This window comes from Thunnus maccoyii, chromosome 6 (genome assembly GCF_910596095.1).
Source record: "Thunnus maccoyii chromosome 6, fThuMac1.1, whole genome shotgun sequence".
Lineage (NCBI taxonomy): Eukaryota > Metazoa > Chordata > Actinopteri > Scombriformes > Scombridae > Thunnus > Thunnus maccoyii.
Window position 1 is genome coordinate 29,628,342 of NC_056538.1, and position 21,497 is coordinate 29,649,838.

General features: G+C 41.8%; 1 protein-coding gene across 5 annotated transcripts in view; it reads left to right on the forward strand.

The window, feature by feature from the left end:
* Window positions 1–21,429, forward strand: part of mark4b (MAP/microtubule affinity-regulating kinase 4b) — a 52,926-nt gene extending 31,497 nt beyond the window's left edge. The window contains exons 4-17 of one of the 5 annotated variants that reach the window (XM_042413528.1): window positions 951–999; window positions 1,120–1,185; window positions 1,882–1,952; window positions 2,318–2,374; window positions 2,863–3,099; window positions 3,476–3,595; window positions 3,933–4,032; window positions 4,686–4,795; window positions 4,968–5,157; window positions 5,328–5,569; window positions 6,214–6,317; window positions 9,606–9,884; window positions 15,818–15,862; window positions 16,304–17,846. In XM_042413528.1, the coding sequence (XP_042269462.1) occupies window positions 951–999; window positions 1,120–1,185; window positions 1,882–1,952; window positions 2,318–2,374; window positions 2,863–3,099; window positions 3,476–3,595; window positions 3,933–4,032; window positions 4,686–4,795; window positions 4,968–5,157; window positions 5,328–5,569; window positions 6,214–6,317; window positions 9,606–9,884; window positions 15,818–15,862; window positions 16,304–16,379 (1,746 nt within the window). In that variant the 3' untranslated portion in view covers window positions 16,380–17,846. The other 4 variants (XM_042413526.1, XM_042413529.1, XM_042413530.1 and 1 more) reach the window with 4 other exon arrangements.
* Window positions 21,430–21,497: the final 68 nt, after the last annotated feature.

Genomic DNA, 21,497 nt, shown 5'->3' on the forward strand with positions numbered 1-21,497 from the left:
ATGCACTGTAGTTCCATCCGTCTTAAATTTGGCCATCAGCATTTTCCACCGTGATGCATCTAGTCCTGGCACTTTTCCTTTGTAATCTTTTAAAATGGAGTTTGCAGAGAAAATACATTACTTTAATTAGACAGACTGCATTAGAGAGGCTGCATCAAAGTGGCAGGATGAGACAGCAGTCTGGAGCTCAGTGATGGATGTTGGGTGGGGGGGGATGGGAGGGGGAGGGAGGGTCTGAATGAGAGCACACCCAGGGGAGGAGGCCCACTGTCAGCCCAACACCAGTGAGACGCTCCCTTGGGTGGCCCGAGGTCTGGGGGTGGTCGGAAAGATGAGTGTGAGGAGGAACTTGTGTGTGTGTGTGTGTGTGTGTGTGTGTGTGTGTGTGTGTGTGTGGAGGGATATGATGGATGAAGGGGGATGATGTCTATACCCCAGCTGTGGATTGTATGAATTAACACAAGTAATTTAATGAATAAATGAGAAATAACGACGAGGAGAGAAGCCTGTCTTTCTTTTCAAAAACTCTACTCAAGCAGAAAAAAAGCTGCTTCTTTAAAAACTGACACAGATGTTTGTTTTTTTATTACAAAATTCAGTTTATTATATTGTATTATTGGTTATTGTGTCTTCATATATTGTCACCAGACAAATTTCTCAGGTTATGATGTCATGGTTCACAGTTCTTGTGTGTAAAGAGATGAAATAAAAAGTTAAACCTTACAAAATCTGTTTTTTTCATTAGAGGATTTTGTTATAATGAAACACTTGACTTAAGGAAGTAAACATTAGTTGAACTTAACCAATTGATTTTGAATATTTGAGCATGTATCAGCATATTGATGTCATGACCTTATTGTATCCTATTTTAGGCAACACATCTGTGAGATATTGTGTTAAGTATAGACCTCAGTCTGATGATTTATTCTCTCCTTTTACTTCTTTTTCAGCTGTTTCGAGAGGTACGCATCATGAAAACTCTCAACCATCCTAATATAGGTGAGTTACACTCTGGAGAAGTGTGTGTGTGTGTGTGTATCTGGAGAGTGTAAACTGAACCTGAATGTGTTTTACATGCTTTACTCCGTGCTGACATCTTTTCCTCTGTGTGTGTTACAGTGCAGTTGTTTGAGGTCATCGAGACGGAGAAGACTCTTTACCTGATAATGGAGTACGCCAGCGGAGGTGAGTGACATCACCCCCCCCCACCCTCATCATCATCATCATCATCATCATCATTGCCAAGTATTGAATGGTGCCAATACTGAACTATAAAGTACAGCTGATGAACCCATTAACGGGTATAAACTGTCGAGTTTCGTTCCCTTTTTCTCCATTTTCCATTAGTGAGAAATCAAGTCTGTCTTTGTAAAAAAGGCAAATCAGTTCGCTTTGCTTTTCGTTGTCTGTCTTTTTTTTTTTTTTCCGCTCTTCTCTCCCGCTCGCTCTGTAACGTTGTTCAGCTGCTTCCCATGCACCCCCTCTATTTTTGCAGCTTCTGTATTTTTCTTTCTTCTCCCCTCATGATCCCTTAATCTCTCTCCGCTGCTCTCTCTCTGTATGCTGTGTGATCTTTTATACTTCTCTAATACCTAATAAGGAGGCAGCAGCTCACCAGCTGTCATGCTGCTCTGTTCAACTCAACCTTAGCTTCTTTTTTTTTTTCATTGTTTAGGATCTCTACGGTCAAATGTTTGGCTGGAGGGCGCAAACACACACACACAATATATATATATGTACAGAGTCTTGCATATAAAAACAAAACATGTTCAAGAGGGTTCAGTTTGTGGTCATTTTATAATCTTATGGTGTATAAAACATGTGATTATTAAACTTGAACTACAGCAAGCATCCATACTGTTTTTTTTCTTTTTCTTGCAGGCGAAGTGTTCGACTACCTCGTGGCTCACGGCAGAATGAAGGAGAAAGAGGCCAGAGCCAAGTTCAGACAGGTCAGTTCAACTCCATACCTTACTGCAAGGACAGATGAGTTCTTCACGTTTACTAAAAATTAAAGGATATCTGAGCTACTCTGCCTTATTTTATATTGTCCCTGCTTTTCTTATAACTGGGCAGCAAGTCCCTAAACCAGACCAGTATAGACAGTGCAGTAAACTTTTCCACTGCGGCTCAGACCAAATAAAACAAACCGTAGGTGCGATCACACAAAAAGAAATAAAGTCATTTGCTTTTATTGGTAATGTTGCATTATATTGTGCGTCAACGAGGGCATGTACGGAGCTCCTAGTTTAGCTAGCAGTTACATAATGTGAGTGCATTTATCTACTGCTGTTTGATGTCTTTCTCCTCTCCTCAGATTGTCTCAGCGGTGCACTACTGTCATCAGAAGAACATTGTTCATAGAGACTTGAAGGTGATTACACATTGTCAGAATAAAAAGAATGAAAAGGGATCCATAAAGCGTCTTCAGATAACAAAAACAATCTGTACAAAATACTGTTTGTCTCAATCCGTTATTAAACAGGCTGCATGTGTTATTTTTGACATTTTAATGAATGAGAAGAGACGTTTACTTAAAGCTGATATCTGTAACTTCTCTATGGCAGCAAGAGGTACAGTACCTCAAATGGTGTTTAAAGTACATCTACTATTTATTTATACTCACCATTGCAGAGGTTGAATACACACCAGCCAAAGTATATTAACAATAACACATGTAGAAACCGCATCACTTCCTGTATGTCTTTCATGACTGAAAGAAATTATGGACACCAGTTTTAAGTTAATCTTTTTTATATAACAAAAATATTTTAATATTAATGAATAACAATTTATGATGATAGTTTTTTTGTTGTGTGTTTCTGTATTCTTATGTGTTCCACCGTTCTTGTTTCCCTGCAGGCGGAGAACTTGCTACTAGATGCCAACTCCAACATCAAAATAGCCGACTTTGGCTTCAGTAATGAGTTCACTGCTGGCAGCAAACTAGACACGTTCTGCGGCTCCCCGCCCTACGCCGCCCCGGAGCTCTTCCAAGGGAAGAAGTACGATGGTCCAGAGGTGGACATCTGGAGCCTGGGTGTCATCCTGTATACGCTGGTCAGCGGGTCCCTGCCCTTTGATGGACAGAACCTAAAGGTGGGGCGACGTTGTGTTGATCTAGTCATGATTGTTATTTGAAGTTACTAAAAGATTCAGTTCTGACTAATGACTGCATTGAAAATGGGTGCAGCGTTAGTGGTTGTTTTCCTTCACTCGCTTTGGATATTATAATCTGACTCCTCACTGTTGTGCAACATGGTTAAAATAAGTATCATGATAGTCGGAATTGATTACAAATGTTTACACATCCAGCATTAACATCCTGCATATTGAATTTAATGGTAGTGTTAGCGTTTTCAAATGAGTTTCTGAGATTTTCATACCATATTTTATTCATTTTTCTTATTTAATTTGCTTAATCAAACAATAGTCATATGTGAAACTCAATGGTGTGAATGCGTATTGTGTTCAGGAGCTGCGGGAGCGCGTCTTGAGAGGGAAATATCGTGTTCCCTTCTACATGTCTACAGACTGCGAGGGAATCCTTCGCCGCTTCCTGGTCCTCAACCCCGCCAAGCGCTGCTCGCTGGAGGTGAGAAAGGAAACCTTAGAACAGCGTTATGAGGAGCAACATTCAGAACGTACCAGCATCTTAATATCAAGCCGTACAATGCAGTCAGTTTGATCGTTAGACAGTCAGTTTCTCGTCCAATGTTGACAGCTGTAAGTGACAACAACAAATAAAACCCACAGATTGATTTGTTACCAAGTACGAGATGAGACACAACAATGAACAAACATACAAAAAAACAAAACATCTGTCACTCTTCCAAACATTTTCACTACTTTTATATCCTTTTATAGAGGATTTCAGTTTTTTATTATTGTATTTATAAAAGCGTCTCTCTCTTTGTGTCTTTTCTTATCAGCAAATAATGAAAGATAAGTGGTTGAATGTCAGCTACGAGGGAGAAGAGCTGAAGCCCCACACAGAACCTGTGGAGGACTTCAATGACACCAGCCGCATTGGTGAGTAAAACCATAATGTCTCTTCATCCAGCCCATTTAAAAGGTTTTTATTGATAGTCATCACTCATTTATATACTTAATCATTGATAACAAACTGATTACTATCTACTAATGAGTCGGATGATGTGGCAGCTGATAGACAGTCAAGGTTAACAGTAATGTGCAGTGATTGTAAACTGGGATTGTCTGGCCCTTAACTGGTGACATGTAATCTGAGCGCGCCACGATCAAAGCCTCCGATGCGGAGACAACCGTCTGGAGCCGCGGCCACAAAGTCATCAGTGTCTGTCAAGGCAACTTTTGGTTTGGATTAAAGGCGTTTTGCCGCTCTGCTCAAGACTCCCAAAAGAAAGCTAATGCCAGAGTGCTGGTATGTTATATCACACTAAGCTTTCCTACACATGTCCTATGGGATAATTGCTATTTAGTAACAATAAAAGCTGGCTCACATGCTGCTCCAGACATGTTTTACTTGCACTAAGCTCTCAACGGGTGTTCGGGTCCTGCATATGCATCAAGCATTGAAGATAGACACCAAATAAAGCGCTGAAGTTGAACCTGTCGTAATCGTACAGTAGGTCAGCCCGCGTGATACCCGCATCACTTGCTGTAGAAGTTGTGGACTGTTTCTAATTTAATATCATCCATTCCAGATGTGATGGTCGGGATGGGCTTCACCAGAGAAGAGATCAGAGATTCTCTGGTCAGTCAAAAGTATAATGAGGTCACCGCCACATACCTGCTGCTGGGACGCAAGAATGAGGTGAGTGTATCAGCTTTTTTCTTTAAAGTTAGACTGGGCTAACGTGATCATGATTATAGCGCTGGGTTTGTTGCAACGTCAAGCCAGAGACGCCATAATCAACCTACCTGTATCCAGTCGTATTGTAAATTGTAAATCTTCTTCTTCTTCTCTCTGTTTGTCTTTCTCTCAGGCGGAGAGCACTGAGTCTCGTACGGGCAGCAGTCTGAGTCTAGCTCGAGTCCGGCCCAGCGCCATCACCAATGGAACCAGCAAACACTCCACTTCCTCTTCCTCCTCTGGTGCACCTTCTTCCTCTTCTGGCCACAAGGCACAGCGCAGTGCCTCCACTTACCACCGCCAGAGACGGCACTCTGACTTCTGTAAGGGGAAAATCAATGACATAGCGGAGTTACATTTAAACCTTATACTCCATCTTGAGCTCTTTTTTCTCTGCTATACAGATTGTAAACCCCCCCTTAGGCAAATTTGTGGTTTGAGATATCAGGCTATACAAATAAAATTGACTTGACGTTTTCCTGTGGTTGGTTAGATGAGAACTCCTCTGTTTCAGGTGGTCCGGCAGTTCCAGGGTCGACAAATCCCAAACGCAGTCCCAGCGGCGTAGGCGAAGGAGCGGGGCCTAAGGAGGAGCGGCTGTCAATCCGCAAGCCGAGCACCAACGCCGTCGGCTCCCGTAGCATCCCAGCCCCCTCCAGTCCCATGGTTAGCTCCGCTCACAACCCAAATAAGTCCGAGATACCCGACCGGCGCAAGGAGGTTAACACAACCATGGTGAGGCTAACGTGATACTTTTTTGGAGAACTTTTCTTTTGGGTGGGATGAATTGTCCGGTGTAACCGATCTGTCACATTTAAAGCTTTATAAATACAACAGATACTGTACAGATGGCAGTCTCCTAATCCAATTCTCTCAGATTACAGCACATTGAGGCTACACTGACATAGATATTATGGAGACCGTAAACAGAAACGTCCAACCACAGATTAGAGAGGAACCGAAGAGTAAACCACACATCCTGAGATGAATAACATACTGCTGCAGATCCACTCAGCGGGGGGAAATACAGCAGTTGTTTAGTCAGAATAGGAAGTGAGAGAGAGAGAGAGAGTTTAAGGAATGTAAAGAGTTGAGGACAGCAGTCAGATTAACCTGAGATTAACCCTTTAATGTTCTGCATGGTACATACAAGCAGAGCTCATGGTTGTCTCAGGTCAAACAGTCAAAGCAGAGAAATCTTTGGGGGTTTTTTCCGCTTGTCTGTTTTGTGTTATTGAAGAAGACCACATAGTATCATATAAACTGTAAGGCATTGTAATTGTCTCATCCACCACATTCAAATGAAACAGACCGTTTACAAATAGTCAGGAAATTTCAGTAAATTTATATACTGTTTGGATTTGTGATTCTTTCTCCAGAATAACATCCCTGCTAGTGCCATGACTCGAAGAAATACATACGTGTGTACCGACCGATCCAACACTGATAGACACTCACTGCTGCAAAACGGCAAGGAAAACAGGTGAGAGGAGCATAAGTGTGTGTGTGTGTCTGTCTCTGTTCATCTTTTATTGTACATATGATGGAAAAATTCCCTCATAAGGCTAAAACAGTTAGAGGTATTGTTCAGTGTGAACTATTTGGTGCTTCCTCATTTCTGTACAGTGTGTTCAAACCCAACATAAGGCAGTTTGTTTTCTCTTTGGACCATAGCCAATGACCATAAAGCATATATATTATGAGTGGTAGGTTTCAGCAGCTTTGCCATCGCTGTCCTCCCAAAGCCAGAAGATTCAGGATTCACTTAACTGCATGATGAAAATTTCTCGCTCAGGTTGAAACTCGGGCGGACACAAATTCACCTCAGTTCATCTAGAGAACATTTGAGTCTGTTTGCCTCCATTTTTGACTTTGTGCAAGCTCTAAATTTCACCTCATCTTGTGTATAAACTCCCTGACGGACCCTGAGGGTTCAGAGTTGAGATCCTTTTTTAACCCACTGTTAAAAATGCATTCATATTCATAGTACATACAGTGTGTGAGGGGTTATTTTTGTCGGGGGCTGGTTTACAAAGACTGGTTCCGCTGGTATTGCTCGTCTCTTTTTTGCACAGAGCTCAGAGAGCATTCGGCCGAGGGTGTTTGTCTCACATATATTTTTTTTTCTCTTCAAGAAAGGATAAAGAGCTTAAACCGTGCATGAGTAGATTGGTGTGGGTGTGTTTGTGTTGGTGTTAATGTACTCAGTATGAACTGTCTGTTGTTGTGACAGATGGTTGTCTGCTTGTCAGTCTCAGAGGATGGCAGGCACCCTCTCCCCTCTCTCTCTCTCTCTCTCACTCTCTCTCCCTTTCTCTTCCTATGGTCACTCTCTCACTTTCTCACTCTCGTCCTAGCTGTCCCGTTTTCCCCTCCTCTTCGTTTTATCACTCTGTAATTTCGCCTCTCTGAAGGAGAGCCAGAAGTCTGTTGTCTGACCTCCCCAGTAACGTTTTCCTGCCCAGATGGGTAGATCAGGCAGAGAGATTTAAAGATAGTTAATAAATCTAAGACCGTGTGAACACAACTAACGTGGACGTGTATTTTGAATGACATGTTAAATGATGCCAGTAAAACTGCACAAATCATGCACATGTTTACCAGCCATGATGCTTTTTAAGATGCCAAACAGACAAGACAAGAAAAAAAAAAACGGTGCACAGGATGACTCACTGCTGCTTAGGAGACGGTTTGGATTTCACGCCTCGGTTTTGATTTGACTCCCCTTTTGTGCAGAGAAGACAAACCCGACACTATTACAATCAGGCAGTTATTTCAGCTCCATTTTGTGATTTAACAGGTGGTGGTGGTTGTGGTGGTGGTGGTGGGGAGGGATGGAGGGAAAGAGTAAAATGAGGGAGGGATGATAGGATGAGGAAAAGAGTTAGGGTAGAGGGGGGAGAGGAAGAGATGGGAGGTGGGAGATAACAGGAGGTGAGCAGGAGAGAGCAGCAGGATGAAGTGAGAGCGCTGGCATCGCGCCAAAATAACCCTCCACTTGCCTCAGAGGCCTTGTCAATGTGATGCCATGCCAGAGTGGTTGATGGGACAAACACGTGCATGGACACACACACACACACACTTTTACATTTAGTCGATAAAAATTAATATAATAATCATGCACAGACACACAAAAACACTAATAATGTACACAACAGTGTGCAACTGACCATATTTTGTTTATATACAGTGCACATATGCAGACGCTTTCATCACAAACATTATTGTTTATATGCATCGTGCACACAGACACTAATCTATTATGACACCGGACGATAAGTCACCTCATAGCAGGACATAGCGTCGATGTAAACAGGAAAACACATCGTAAACATGGAGCGCGCTTAATTTAGACGAAACAAACCTACACTCTCCTGTCCAGAGGCCAGAATATCCTGCTGAGGGGATTTTTCTAAAAGTAACTGATGAGTTTTTTTAATAATCTTGTAAAGAAAAATCTTGGTAAAGAGCCACAAATAAATTAGGATTTTTAATAACAACATACGCTTTGGTTTGAACGGACGATCCTGAGGGAGTTATTACTGAAGAGAGAAGTTTTAATTGATCTACAGTTTTTCATGGGATTTTGTGAACTGTTATCAATGTGTCAGTCTCTGTTGATTTGCATTAGAAACTGTACAGAATAATCGGTTTCACAGGATTTAACCAGCGGGTCTGGCGTGTGTAATTGTGCCTCGACAATGCACAACATCACGTAACAGATACCTGCCAACATAAACGCCATTATCGGAATAAAACCATATGTCAGCTGGTTAAAGAGCACTGAATGAAAGTGAAAAGATGAGCAAAACGAGAGGTTTATATGGGTGGGCCTTCACCAGACACACTGACCATATTTTTTGAAAATATTATGGAAAAGCACTCGTTGAGCTTTAGACCTCCGGATGGTGAACCGTGAGGGATGCACTTCCACCGGGGCGCGCCGCGAGTCAACAAGATGCCTGACCGGTGCAGTCGAGGAAATAACCTCAGCACACCCCTGGAAAATGCCAGTTCACTAGTGCGGAGCTGCATTGTGCACCGTTTCCCCCCACACACACACACACACACACACCAAAATAGAGCCTTTCATCTAACCCTCTCCTCCCTTCTCTCTCCTCCGCTCTTCCCTCCATCCCCGGTGTGCAACCCTGCAGGGAGCTGCAGTAGCCCGCTAGTTCACATTGACGTTAAACGATTTTGCTCTGCAACGGCTGTGCTTCAACTTAAGCCGTCTAATGGTTCTGCCCCACTTGAACCCTGTGTGTGGGTGCTATCTAGAGCGTTATGAAAAGCAGCCTCAGGCCACCAGCCAGCCAGAGAGTCAGGGGTGTGTGTGTGTGTGTGTGTGTGTGTGTGTGTTGGTGGGTAGGTGTGACAAAGTGTTGGATGAAGAGAAGGGAATTGGGAAAGAGGTAGAGGGGGCATGCAGAAAGATGAGAGCAGCCCAGTGAAGAGAGAGAGAGAGAGAGAGCATTTTAGGTCAATTTTCAGAGATTAGAGAATGACTGGTGGTCTCTCTCTCTCTCTCTTTGTCTGTTTTTCTCTGTCTCTCTGTTTCTTCTTTACATACACACAAATATATTCTGCCTTCCATAATTCAGGGACATATTGCAGAGGCATAATAAATGAGGAATACAGTATGTAAATCATCTTTTATGTCTTTATTCTGGTTTTCCGTGAACGTAAAAGGATGCACATTGTGTTTTTTTTATGAGATTTGTACAAATAAAACCATCTTTTTTTCTCCCCCCCTCTCCCCTCCCTCCAGTACCGCATCCCACCGCCTTCCCCCCGCCTCCCCTTCTACCCACAGCATCGCTGGGGCGTCCGGTGTCTCCTCCACGTCCTCGACGCCCTCCTCCCGTCTCTCGAGGGGGTCCACGGTGAGGAGCACTTTCCACGGAGGGCAGATCAGAGACCGCCGGCCTCCCTCCCATGCTCCCCCGGCTTCCCCCACGCCGTCCCACGATGCCAGCCCACTGCCGCATGCCAGGACCAGGGCCACAACCAACCTGTTGAGCAAACTCACCTCCAAGTTGACCCGCAGGTAAGGGGAGAGGCTGGAAGAAGAAGAGGGGGGGGGGGGGTAGAAGGCTTTCATTGATGGTTAAGCACAAAAGAGACAGTTGAAACGTGGGAGAGAGAGAATGATATTTCAAGTTAACCATTAAATATAAGCTGTATTGCTCATTTGTATATGTGCAAGTATGTTTATAAGGGTTGTATGTGTTTGATTAATAATGCTAACATGGTGTAGTGATAGCAGACAGCCTGAACAGGCCTGTATGCAGCTGGGAAGTGCAGCTCTTTTGCTATAAATCTGTACATGAAGATCATTTAAGCTAATCTCGCTGCCTCTCATCGTCTTTTCCTTAACCAGTACTAACCTCTACCAGCCTTCCTTCTCTAATAATAAAGCTTTACAGGCTTCAGGATTATTTGTCCTCCTTAATCTCAGACCTGGGTCTAATAGTTTCTAATCATTATCCTTATAGTTTGTTTTACCTGCTTAAACCTGAGGTCTTGTTTTTGTTCTCAGTCAGCGTCTTTTCTGCTCATTACCACGTGCTGTTGGTGCTGCAGGACGACATGTTGCACAATCCTGTTTATGCAGTTGGACAGTATGTTAAGAAAACTGTTCAAATTCAACTGCACAACCTGCACTTGTCTTCAGGTGTTATCTTTATGTAGTTAACACTACTCTGAGCTGGTAAAGCAAACAATCACCTATTGACCCAGGTCTGCTGGTTAGGTGGACATACATTATGTCTTTCACAGTCAATTCTTTTGGGCTGCTTATTGTTGCTTTATCTGTTTGTTTGTTTGTTTGTTTGTTTCTTTGACTCTTTAACTACTTTTTGCTTTTCCTTGCCAGTCACCTGCCAGTCTTCTATCCTTCTTTTTCCTGACCTACAGTACACACAGTTTAATTTGTACTCTTCTGCCTCCTCTACCTGTGCTTCTTACTCTCCGTCATCTCTATGTTGTTGTTGTTTGTTTTTTTTCCCGTCACTTGCTTTCTCTTTTCATTCGATGTCTCTCGGACTCTGCTGTTATTTTTTTTCCACTTTTTTTTCCATTCCTACGATCCTCTGTACATCTTCTTCTCTTTCTTCCTCTCTCCTCCTAGGGTCACTCTTGACCCTACTAAACGTCAGAGCTCAAACAAATCCATGTCGGGCTGCACCCTCCCACAGGGGACAAAAACAGTTAGTAAGTCTTCCTTTCCCGTGTTTTCTGGCTGCTTCTGTCTGTCTGTCTGTCTGTCTGTCTGTCTGACTGTCTGCCTGCCTGCCAGTGACCTGTCATCCCCTCTACCCCTCATTCGCCGTCTGTTGCAGGTTGGAGTTTAGTTACACAAACATTTATCTGAGGCAAAGCTTCTCTACAAGCGGAGATTTAATCTGTGTTTGAGTTGCTCCAAGATAACTACTGATGTGCAGTGGAAACAATAAACATTAGTTCATCGTTCAGATTTTTCACATGAAGTGTATTTCTCAGTAGTTATTTTCATTTCACATGTATGAAAGGTGAAAAATATCATAATATATGTAATTCTATATCACACTTGTATTGATTTGTGATATTTATGTCATGATATAGTTAATTAAAATGGAGAAACTGTTAATTGATAAAAATAACCTGACTGTTTTCGGCTAATCTGGTAAAATTACATTAAATTAGATAGACAAAATACTTGAATCACAGCACTTAAACACAAAAAAAATGTGGATATATCTTCACATTGATGCAAAAATCTTGTAAATCCATTATTGCCATGAATCAGTCCTATTTCATTACTGAAGAGATGGTTACCTCAGATATATTGTCACATATCTAATCCTTTATAGCTCAGCTGTGGTGGTGGTGGTTGTCTACTCTTCCCACCTCAGCTTTAGTTATTTTAGCTGCAGTAACTGACAAAAGTGGGTTAAGATTAGAAAATCCAGACTTCAGCTCTGACTGAGGACGTTTAGGAGCTGAGACATCATCTTATTCTGTGATCATCCAGAAATTCCTGGACATGTGCCCATCAACTCAGCTTCATGTAGGGCAGCTCTATCTCAAAAAACGTTATGTTTGCGTGACTCAAACTCTAATCAGCAGCTGTCTGCCTGAATGTCTGTCTGTCTGTCTGTCTGTCTGTCTGGACTGCTTGTGTCTGCCGGCTGGACTTTGTGCTGTAGCGCTCACTAGAGGCTGTAGGCGGCACAGCAGCATTACCCGCTTCCGACGACACAGATAGCTGTGTCTGGAACAACGAGGGGTAATGTTGGTTTATTGTTTGATTTTTAGATGTGGGTGTTGGAGTTTGCCTCTATTAGTAGACAATAGTTTTGAGTGTCAGCATGAAGTATAATGGAACGGTTGTTTGTTAGCTTATGTATGCAGAAATCCACAATCACACACACACACACACACACACACACAGACTTACTTACAGTCGCACGTGTTTGTAGAGTGTTTGTGTGTTACTCGAGGTACGGGGGTTTATTGCAACTCAACTGTACTAGTCTGAGTCATGCAATTAAACCCGCAACCTGCAGTGCGGAACTTTTACAATAAAATAAACATCCGTTACACTCAACCTCTTACCAAACAAGTTCACACAATGCTGATGAAGCCCATCACCGCCACAGATAAATCTCTCCGTATTTCACAGTACGCTGAGTTTTTAAATCTGATGTTGACGGGCGACTTTCCTGCGCTGGCGCACCGGAAATGCAGGAAGTTGAGATTTCTGTGGCGGAAAATTGGCTGCAAATTACTAATTACCTCATCTGGGATCACCCGTATGCGGACGCCCACAGCGTCGGCAGTGTTTTTGTAATTACTCGCAATTCCAGAAGGGGGACACAAAAAGTCCCGCACTCCAGCTTTAACACCATATGTTTGCCTGTGTTATTAACAAATCAGCAGTCCTGCAGCGGGGCTGTGGGGTCTCTGGAAGCAGAAGATCTAGAAGAGACAGGAAGAGAAGAGGGGGGATGGTGGTTTATATAACTCGGAGATAGTAGTGGTGATCAAGAGAGAGAGAGGCTCATTCACTGTCTTTAACGTAAAATCAGCTACTGGTAATGTAGTGTGTAGTGTATAATTGAACAAGTACAAACACTGTGACACCAGTTTTACAAACTGCCAGGTAGAAAACGTTTTATTGATCTAAAACCTTCAAAAGTAGTTCTAGTCTCAGTCATCAAGAAGGCACGAAGCTCCGTGTTTTATTGACCTAAGAGACCTGAATGCAGTGTGAGCGCATGACACTGTGTTTTGATTTAGCTTCTGCGAGGCTGGTGGCGTTGTTGTCAAGTGTCATTCTGAGAAATAAAGGAAACTGATAACTGCAATAGGAGTAAAAGAGGCAGGTTGAGGGAATGTGGAAACAGCAAAAAAAAGGAAATTATGATAATTAATCACAAAATAATCCCTGTCTTTAGTGCTCTCTCTGTATATGTCTCTTGAGATTTTCTCGGCTGGTCTGAGGTTAATGTTTCACACTTATATCACAAAGATAACCTTCACAGTGTAAAGAGTAGGGATATGGTGGTAAGGCAGGTAAACTATGAATGTCAGTTGGTAATAATAACAAGGCGACTACTGTACTTGTATTACAGGAAAAACTGTGGAGGGGAAAAACACTCTTAAACGACCCTGTCTTCAAATATTTCGGTTTAGCGTAGCTCAGGTTGTAAAGATTCATGTCTGGGTAAGAAGGTGCAGTGAGTAAACGCTTGTGCAAGAACAGATGCTTGTAAGGAGTCTCAGCCTGCACCAGTCATCCTGACTGACTGGCCCAGCGTCACTGCCGTTTTAAATCAGGATTAGTTATGTAACCAGGATTTATCCTTCTCTTAAACAGGGATCTTACACAGCTCTCCCCCAAGATACAAGCAGATTGTTCCGTTACACTGCTGCTAGCTCCTCTCTGTCTGTCTCTTTTTTTTAATTTTTTTTTTTACATTTCTTCTCCTGCTCTCTTCCTCACTCTTCGTCACTTTCTGCTTTTCTTCTTCTCTCTCATTCCCTCACTTTCAACCCTTCCTGTCTCTCTCTCTCTCCGTCTCTCTCTCTCTCAGCTCTCAGCCGTTGTACAGATTGCAGAATCTGGTACACATAATGTAGTTGTCACACTGGCTCACAGTGCAGTCTCTATCCGGTCTCACTCCCCCCCCCCCCCCCCCTTACTCTTCATCCACAAAATGCTTAGATTGATTTTTCCCACTTTTTTATTTTTCCATAAGGATGCGATGCCACGTGTCTTGCTTAAGAGCACCTTGGCACCAGTCGCTGAGGGAGCAGCAAAGTGTTACTGACTCACTTTCTTTACCCAGACAAAGGAAGGCAAGGTCATACATGACACCTCCAATTATTCAGTCACAAAACATTTACATAATTACTGCTTCACAGGCCTGACTTGATGCAACATTGCAAAAGATGGCCTTAAGAAAGAAAAATATAGAAAAACAATTGTACAGCTACCTTTTTTTTTTTTTAAAGACTCAGAGGTTTAGTGTTCTTTATCCAACAGGAATTCCCCTCCAGATATTTGCTGGATAATTATCTGGATAATATTCCTTCATGAATGCCGAAGCATTTACCAGTGATTATCTGCGTGGATTATCTGTACTTTAAGAGAAGTGACACATTAAACTGTAGAAGTCAAGACAGGAGTGAGAAACAGTCTAAAAATGTATTTAGATCTGATTAAAGCCACAGTGCTGCTACAGAGCCGGTGTCGTATTAGAGTAAGGTTTTATTTCCAGTAATAAAAAAAAAAATATCTATCAATGAAATCTCACTACTGCTCCTTCAGGCCACCCCCAGTTCCTGGAATAGAAATCAGGTTGCCAGGTTGGTGGGAAGTCGGCCGTCAGTCTGGACTGAAAATAGCAACAGTAACCCCTGGTGGCCATGAGAGGGAAGTGCACTACAACACCTCCGGTCTCAAACAGTATCATCATCTGGAGGCCTTTTGGGTGGAGCGTACATCATTTTTAAAGCACCCCTGCATCACCCATGAGCTCCTTTTGAATGTGTGTGTGTGACATTTTAAATAGAAGATGAGAAATGTCACAATCTACTGATAACAATAGCAAAATACATGAGTTTAATATCAAACAGAAACTACATTCAGCCAAATGTGAGGTGTAGGAAGGGATGTTAGCAACATTAGAGGTGAACAAACAAGTGAAAAATGTTCTGTGGAAGCAGAAAACAAACATAACCAAACCTAACAAACCCAATGGTTACTGGGAGAGGCAGAAAACTGACATTAACACCAGTTTATACAGAATAGTCACCCTTCTTATGTCAGCATAAACTAAATATCTTTGGGTCAAAACAAGCGAGTTGATAACATCACCTTGGACTTACATTTTTCACTCTTTTCTGACGTTTCATAGACAAATGCTTCATTGATTAAAGAGAGAAAATAATTGCTACATTAATCATTAAGGAAAATAATCTTAAGCTGCCTTTATAAATGTTATTCTCATATCAATCCCAGACAACATAAAAAGGCCTTTCCTCTAAATAAAGCTGTTGTTGTCTTTAAACTCACTAATTTGTGCTTTAACCAGCATTTGATTTGTATGTGTGTGAGTCTGGTCTGGTCACCACTGTAACACACACACACACACACTGTATCTGCTGTCTGTTGAAACCCGGGGGCCTCCTCTCTGGATTCACCTCCACCACATTCGTTTATCCTTCTCATTTCGTTTTGTCGGTGACTTCGAACATTTCACATCCATCCAGTGTTCCAGTCTAGTGGATGTAAGTTGGTTATGATCCATCTGTGATTTTTTGAAAATGAGCTGTCGTGTTCTGTGTCGTGATTGGTGCATTGATTGATTGATTGACATAGCCCTGCCCGCTGCTCATTGGTGCATTTAAAACAGGAAGTGGTGGGGAGGGGAGGGGAGAGAATGTGTCATTGGCCGATTGATTCCTAACGGATACGTTTGTCTTCTTCTTGAGGGTCACAGACGAACCTGAGAGAATCAGCAGATCTCCGGTCACAAGGTGAGCACACGTTTCCCTTTTTTTTCTCCACATTGATCATCGAGGTGCAACAGTAGAATAATAATTTCATATATCAGAAGCATCACAAGCAGCCAGATTTCCATAATTTATCCATATGTTAGTTTACTCCACGATGTGACACATGAATGAAGACTTAATAGTCAGCACTTTAATCGCTAAGTAAAAGGATTTATTGAATGCTGCATGCACAGAGTTTAACATTACATATGAAATACATGCTTTACGCAGTATAACATATAACTCACATTACAAACAGAAACATTGTGTTCACACTGCAGCTGTTTTCATTCTCATGTGTGACCCAGACCAGATTTTTTCCTTCTGAACATCAGAAGTTCGGAGTCACACTTACAGCACAGATCCTGAAGCAGACCACACACATGATTTAATGATGATTTTTTTTTTGTTTGTTTGTTTCAGTTTTCTTTTTCATGTGGCGAGGACACAAGGACATAAAATAAAAGATTTCAAAGTGTTAATAAAGAGAATTGTGTAGTCAATTACCTTCATATATATTCTCATTAAAATCCAAAAGCATGCAGAGATCCTGTAAAGCAGCAACAGTTGATCAAAATTAAGAAGCTATAATTGTTATACCTGTAACCTCATGGCTGTAGGAAGGAACATTACGAGTATTTAACTTTTGCACACAAGGTAGATTTCTATATTTTTGCTATTTTTTTATTTTTGATCTGGGACAACTGTCATCATTTTGGTGCACAAGGAAGCCTGGATGTGCACTTTAAATGGAGGACAACAACAAGTCAAGTATCCAACTTTTATTATAATTGAGAAACTTTAATAAGATCGAAGGTTAAAGGTACAAACTGTAACAGAAATTAACAATGAAAGGCACATACATCTTAATAAAGACCCAAAATATTCATGACAAAAGCATTTTAACAGTTGAACCCTAGCTTATAGAAGTGGTATGGATCTCTTGTACTCTCATGGTGTATATATACTGTATTATTTCAGGGTTATCAGTAGGTCATCGGTATGTCACTAAAGGTCTTGTGTACTTCCTCTCGGCCTCAGCTGCTTCAGCCCAGTCTCAGTCTCAGGTTAAAACCAGCAGGTAAAACCAGCAGCACCAGGTTAAATATCAGCTGTGGTGTGGCTCCTTGTGGTAGATGATCCCCTGCTGGTAGAAACCTTGACATTTCATTGAAAGAAGTGATAGAAATAACAGTTTTGATTGTGTCTAACAACAACTTAGAATCTCTTCACCCTCAGTCTTCTCCCACAGTAGCAGGTTGACGTTTCCAGATGTGATGTTTGGTGTTTATGTGTCGTTCTAGAGAAATGATGACCAGAGTGAAAAGCAAATTCTAAATAAAACTAAAAATTAATACATTTGGACAGTATGTATGTCATTATGAACTCATATTAAAGAGTAAAATACATGTTTTATGAATGGAGGTGGGTTTGATCTGCATTTTCTCTTTGGTGTTTACATCCACTGTATAGTATGAAGAATAGAGATGTTATTAAACTACAAAATACACATTTACCTTTAGTCTGTGACCTAGATAGCGATGTAGAGATGTAAAAATCCAATAATGTATGATATTAATTATTTTTTTTGTCCCCCCTCCCCCCCTTCCCTCAACACTCATACACTGACAACCATACATCGACTTGACATCCATCTCACTTAAACTCATACATTCACTCCCATTTATCCTTAAATTTGTTTATTCATGTGCCCACATTCACCCAAACCCAACTCACCTACATTATACTCTCCCACCCTCACGCCTGACCACCACCTCCTCCTCCTCCTCCTCCTCCTCTTCCTCCTCCTCCTCCTTCGCCATGCTTATTTTTGCCGTTTCAACCTTTAACCCTCTCACCCCTCCCCCTGTAAACATCCCATATCAACCCTGTCCTCTCTGTGCTGAACTTTTTTTCCATTTCCACCCCTATCCTCTCTCTCTCTCTCTCTCTGCATCGCCCGTATACCCTCCCTCTCCTTCCAGTCGCCATCTATCTGGGCATCAGAAAGCGGCCGAGCCCCGGACCCCCCGATGCGGCTGGGATGTGAGGGTGCGGAGCCCTCGCGACCCGGCCGAGGTGGTGCTAGCACTGCGTGAAGCGGCACAGGGCTGCGGCTGCCAGGTCCACCTTGCCGGGCCTTTCCTCCTGTCCTGCACCCACGGAGCAGCCGGCGCCCGCGTTGCCTTCGAGGCTGAGGTCTGCCAGCTGCCCAGCGGGCTGGGCCAAAGCAGTGGTGTGAGGTTCAAGCGCCTGTGGGGGGCACCGTTAGCCTTTAGAGACATCGCCACCAAAGTGTCCAAGGAGCTAGAGCTCTGAGGGCGACAGGAGGCGGGGCAGACTGTGGACGGACAGGACAGGCTGATGAATGAGGAGGGATGAGGAGGAGGAACAGTGAGGCAGAGACCGTCACCCTCCTCCTCATCTTCCCTTGGCCCCACCTAATCTGATGCGGCTAGCGATGCCTCGCCTCCGCCAAAGACCCTCATCTTCTGATGCCACCAATCACAGCCAGACAAAATGGATGCACAGACACGGATAGACCACCATCTGCAGATTTATGATGACCCTTGACCTTGGAACTGTCAGTGACCTACGAACTGCTTAAAACACGCCACCACCTCCATATTCTGCGAGCCCATGGAGTCAAACTGTTAGTATTTTTTTTTTTTTTCATGATGATAAGGATGGTGTTGCTGAGAATGGTCGCGATTGATAATTTGTCGTTGTCGTCATTGTTATTCCTATTGTATCATATTTGTCATCATTCCTTTTTAAAGAGCTGCTATTTAAAGAAATGTTTTAAATTTTTTTGTGTATTAAGTTTATTCTCTTTTCTTTAATGCTTTTAAAATGGGCAGAAGTTTGACATCTGTTGTCATTCTCTGAAGCGGACGTCACATATTTAAGAAACGAGGGCGCAGTCTGACCTCCGGCCTCTAGAGGGAGACATGCAGAAATGCAGAGACTTGTATCAGACTGATTGAAGCATCACGGCCTTTCTGCCCATTCACGGACAAAGCCCATTTTACTGCTCAGTTGGGATTCTGATGTGTGTTTGCAGCATTTCTGGTAAAAAAAAAAAAAAAAAAAAAAAACAACGTTGGCTCCTCTGCCTGCTATCCTCTAGTTCTCTACAGTGTATCGATAGCTGGCAGGTGAGCCGCTTCCACACAAGCAGAGCTGCCTGAATATGTTGGACCCAAGCTGATCTGTTGTACTTGATGACCTGATCATTTTTTAATTTATCCTCTTTTTTTTCAAATGCTCAACTTTGCCCTCAAATGTTTTGTCCCTTGCTACCGTTATTAACATGCCAAAGTCCTTTTCAGATTGAAGACTTTACTGGTTTTAAAATGTCAAAGTAGAATTTATTCCTCCAACTGGAGTCATGATATGTTTTCACTCACCTATTTCACTACAGGATGTCTCAGCTGGCTCTAGATTTATGTTAACACAGTTTCTGATCTGGAGTTGGATGTATAATTGACATGATTTTTATGTGAAATGCCTCCACGCAGCAGGTTTATTTTATTGAAATTAGAAAAGCAAGTTTTGTCAGCCAATCAGGATCCAGTATTGACACCAATGCACCATTTAAATAACATAAGTTCAAGTAAATAAAGTCAATTTAACATTTAACTTCACTAAGATTTAAACATAAAAGGAAAACTTAATTTTTTCCAGCACATATCTTATGTTTTCACTGAGTGCCCAGACAATTATTAAGATTAGATATGTGCCACAAATGGTTAAAAATCTCTTTTTCTGGCCAAATGGATCAGCTTTTTAGTTTTTATCTGAGGAAATTTAACAAGGTATGACACAAAGAATACAGATGTTCACTTTTCCCACCAGGCCAGTGCAGAAAGACCGGCTGTAGACGCCCAGTAAAGGCTTAATATGTATTTCTTCAAGTTTTTTTCATTATAATTTACTCTCTTCTTCATCATTTCCCCACATACATGATGACCGGTTTAGAGTAAATTAAAGAATGGGAGTTTTTTACTGATATACAGTAGTTATTCTGGTAGCACTTTGGCATCACCTGTCAGAAGGCCATCTCTTTCCTTAAGTGTAGTGCAATACAGCCACAAAGCCAAGAATCAAGACTTGAATAATAGGGCTCTTTGTTTGATCTTTTTTTTATATATAGATATATATATCTATATCTATATATATATATATTGCTGATTTGTTGTTAAAATTCGTTGAGCACTTTTATGCTTTCTAGCCAGGATTTCGTTGCACCGCACTGGCAGAGTTTTTAATTAATCTGTATTTTTCTTTTTGGTAAATTTTGTAAAACATCATATTGTCTCATATGTTTTAAAGCCCAGTGAAGTGAATAATTGACATTCTGAATGTCTGTCCTTCCTTTTTACCGTCATGTACCGACCTACAATGGCTTCTCGGCATCATTCACTTTTTAAACCGCAGTGAAACTAGCGAGTGATGTTACAGATGAAACCTCAGTTTTCCAGATAGATGTGCCACATGGTTTCAGCGATGCCACAACGTCATATTAGGGAAACTGAGGTACAAACGGTTCATTTTCTACCAAATATCTGACAAACTACAATTCAAAATGGCAATCTGTCTCCATAACGTTCTGTCATATTTAATATTACATTTTGTGTTCTTAACCTCAGCGACGCTTGTGATGTATAGAAACTGTAGACTTTCCCCCCCACCCCTCCTCTGTTGACCAATAAGGTTGCAGCACTGCTGAGAGGTGTACGACTGTTTTGACCAATCAGATTCCATTATTGCTGTAAAGAGGTGTATGACTGTTAACCAATCAAGACTCCCGCCTCGTCGAGCCACTGTATAATTTCAAAGCATGCAATGTGCGCAGTGATGAGGCGGGGGGTTTAAGATGAGAATGTGACCTTAAATTTTGTTTGCATAATAATAATACATTTTAAAAAACACTTCTGCTCATTATAGAACACAGCTACAAAACAAAGATTTGACAAAAAAAAAAAAAAAATCATACAGTCCAAGTGCTACATTGATCATATATTGCTGCATTAACACTGACTGCTCCAAAATCAAAAAAAGTCATTGTACTTATATTGTAACTCTCTATAAAACCACACAATTATAACTTGTACTTTTTTTGAAGTATTCAGCATCTAACAAAACACTGATTATGGAAAAGAGAAAATGTTAATGTTACAGCAGACTTTGTGATCTTTTGACGACTCTTGAGGGTTACAGGAATCAGTTTCATGGGAGATTTCAGCCACAGCAGGTGGCCACCACTGTCTGAAAAATGTGAAGCTGTGATTTAGGGCTAGTTTTTGCAGACCTTTTTTTTTTGTATACAACTGGGACTCACCCTTACGAATCTGTTCTCTAGATACTGTTAGAGCCACGCTTTAAGGCTACAGTTCTGTTGTATAGTGTGTTTGAAGCTGTCGCTGTTATCAACAAAAACTTAACTTATGGGCTTAACTTATGGACGGAAATGATCGACCTGCAATCCTGCATGTCTCCTAGGAAATAATGTGTGACACAAAAATAAAGACTTTCAACCTCTTTTATATTTTTGGTCTGGTTTTTTTTTTTCTCAGATATGGATTTAATGACTTTAATGTTCTTTTGTATGCTT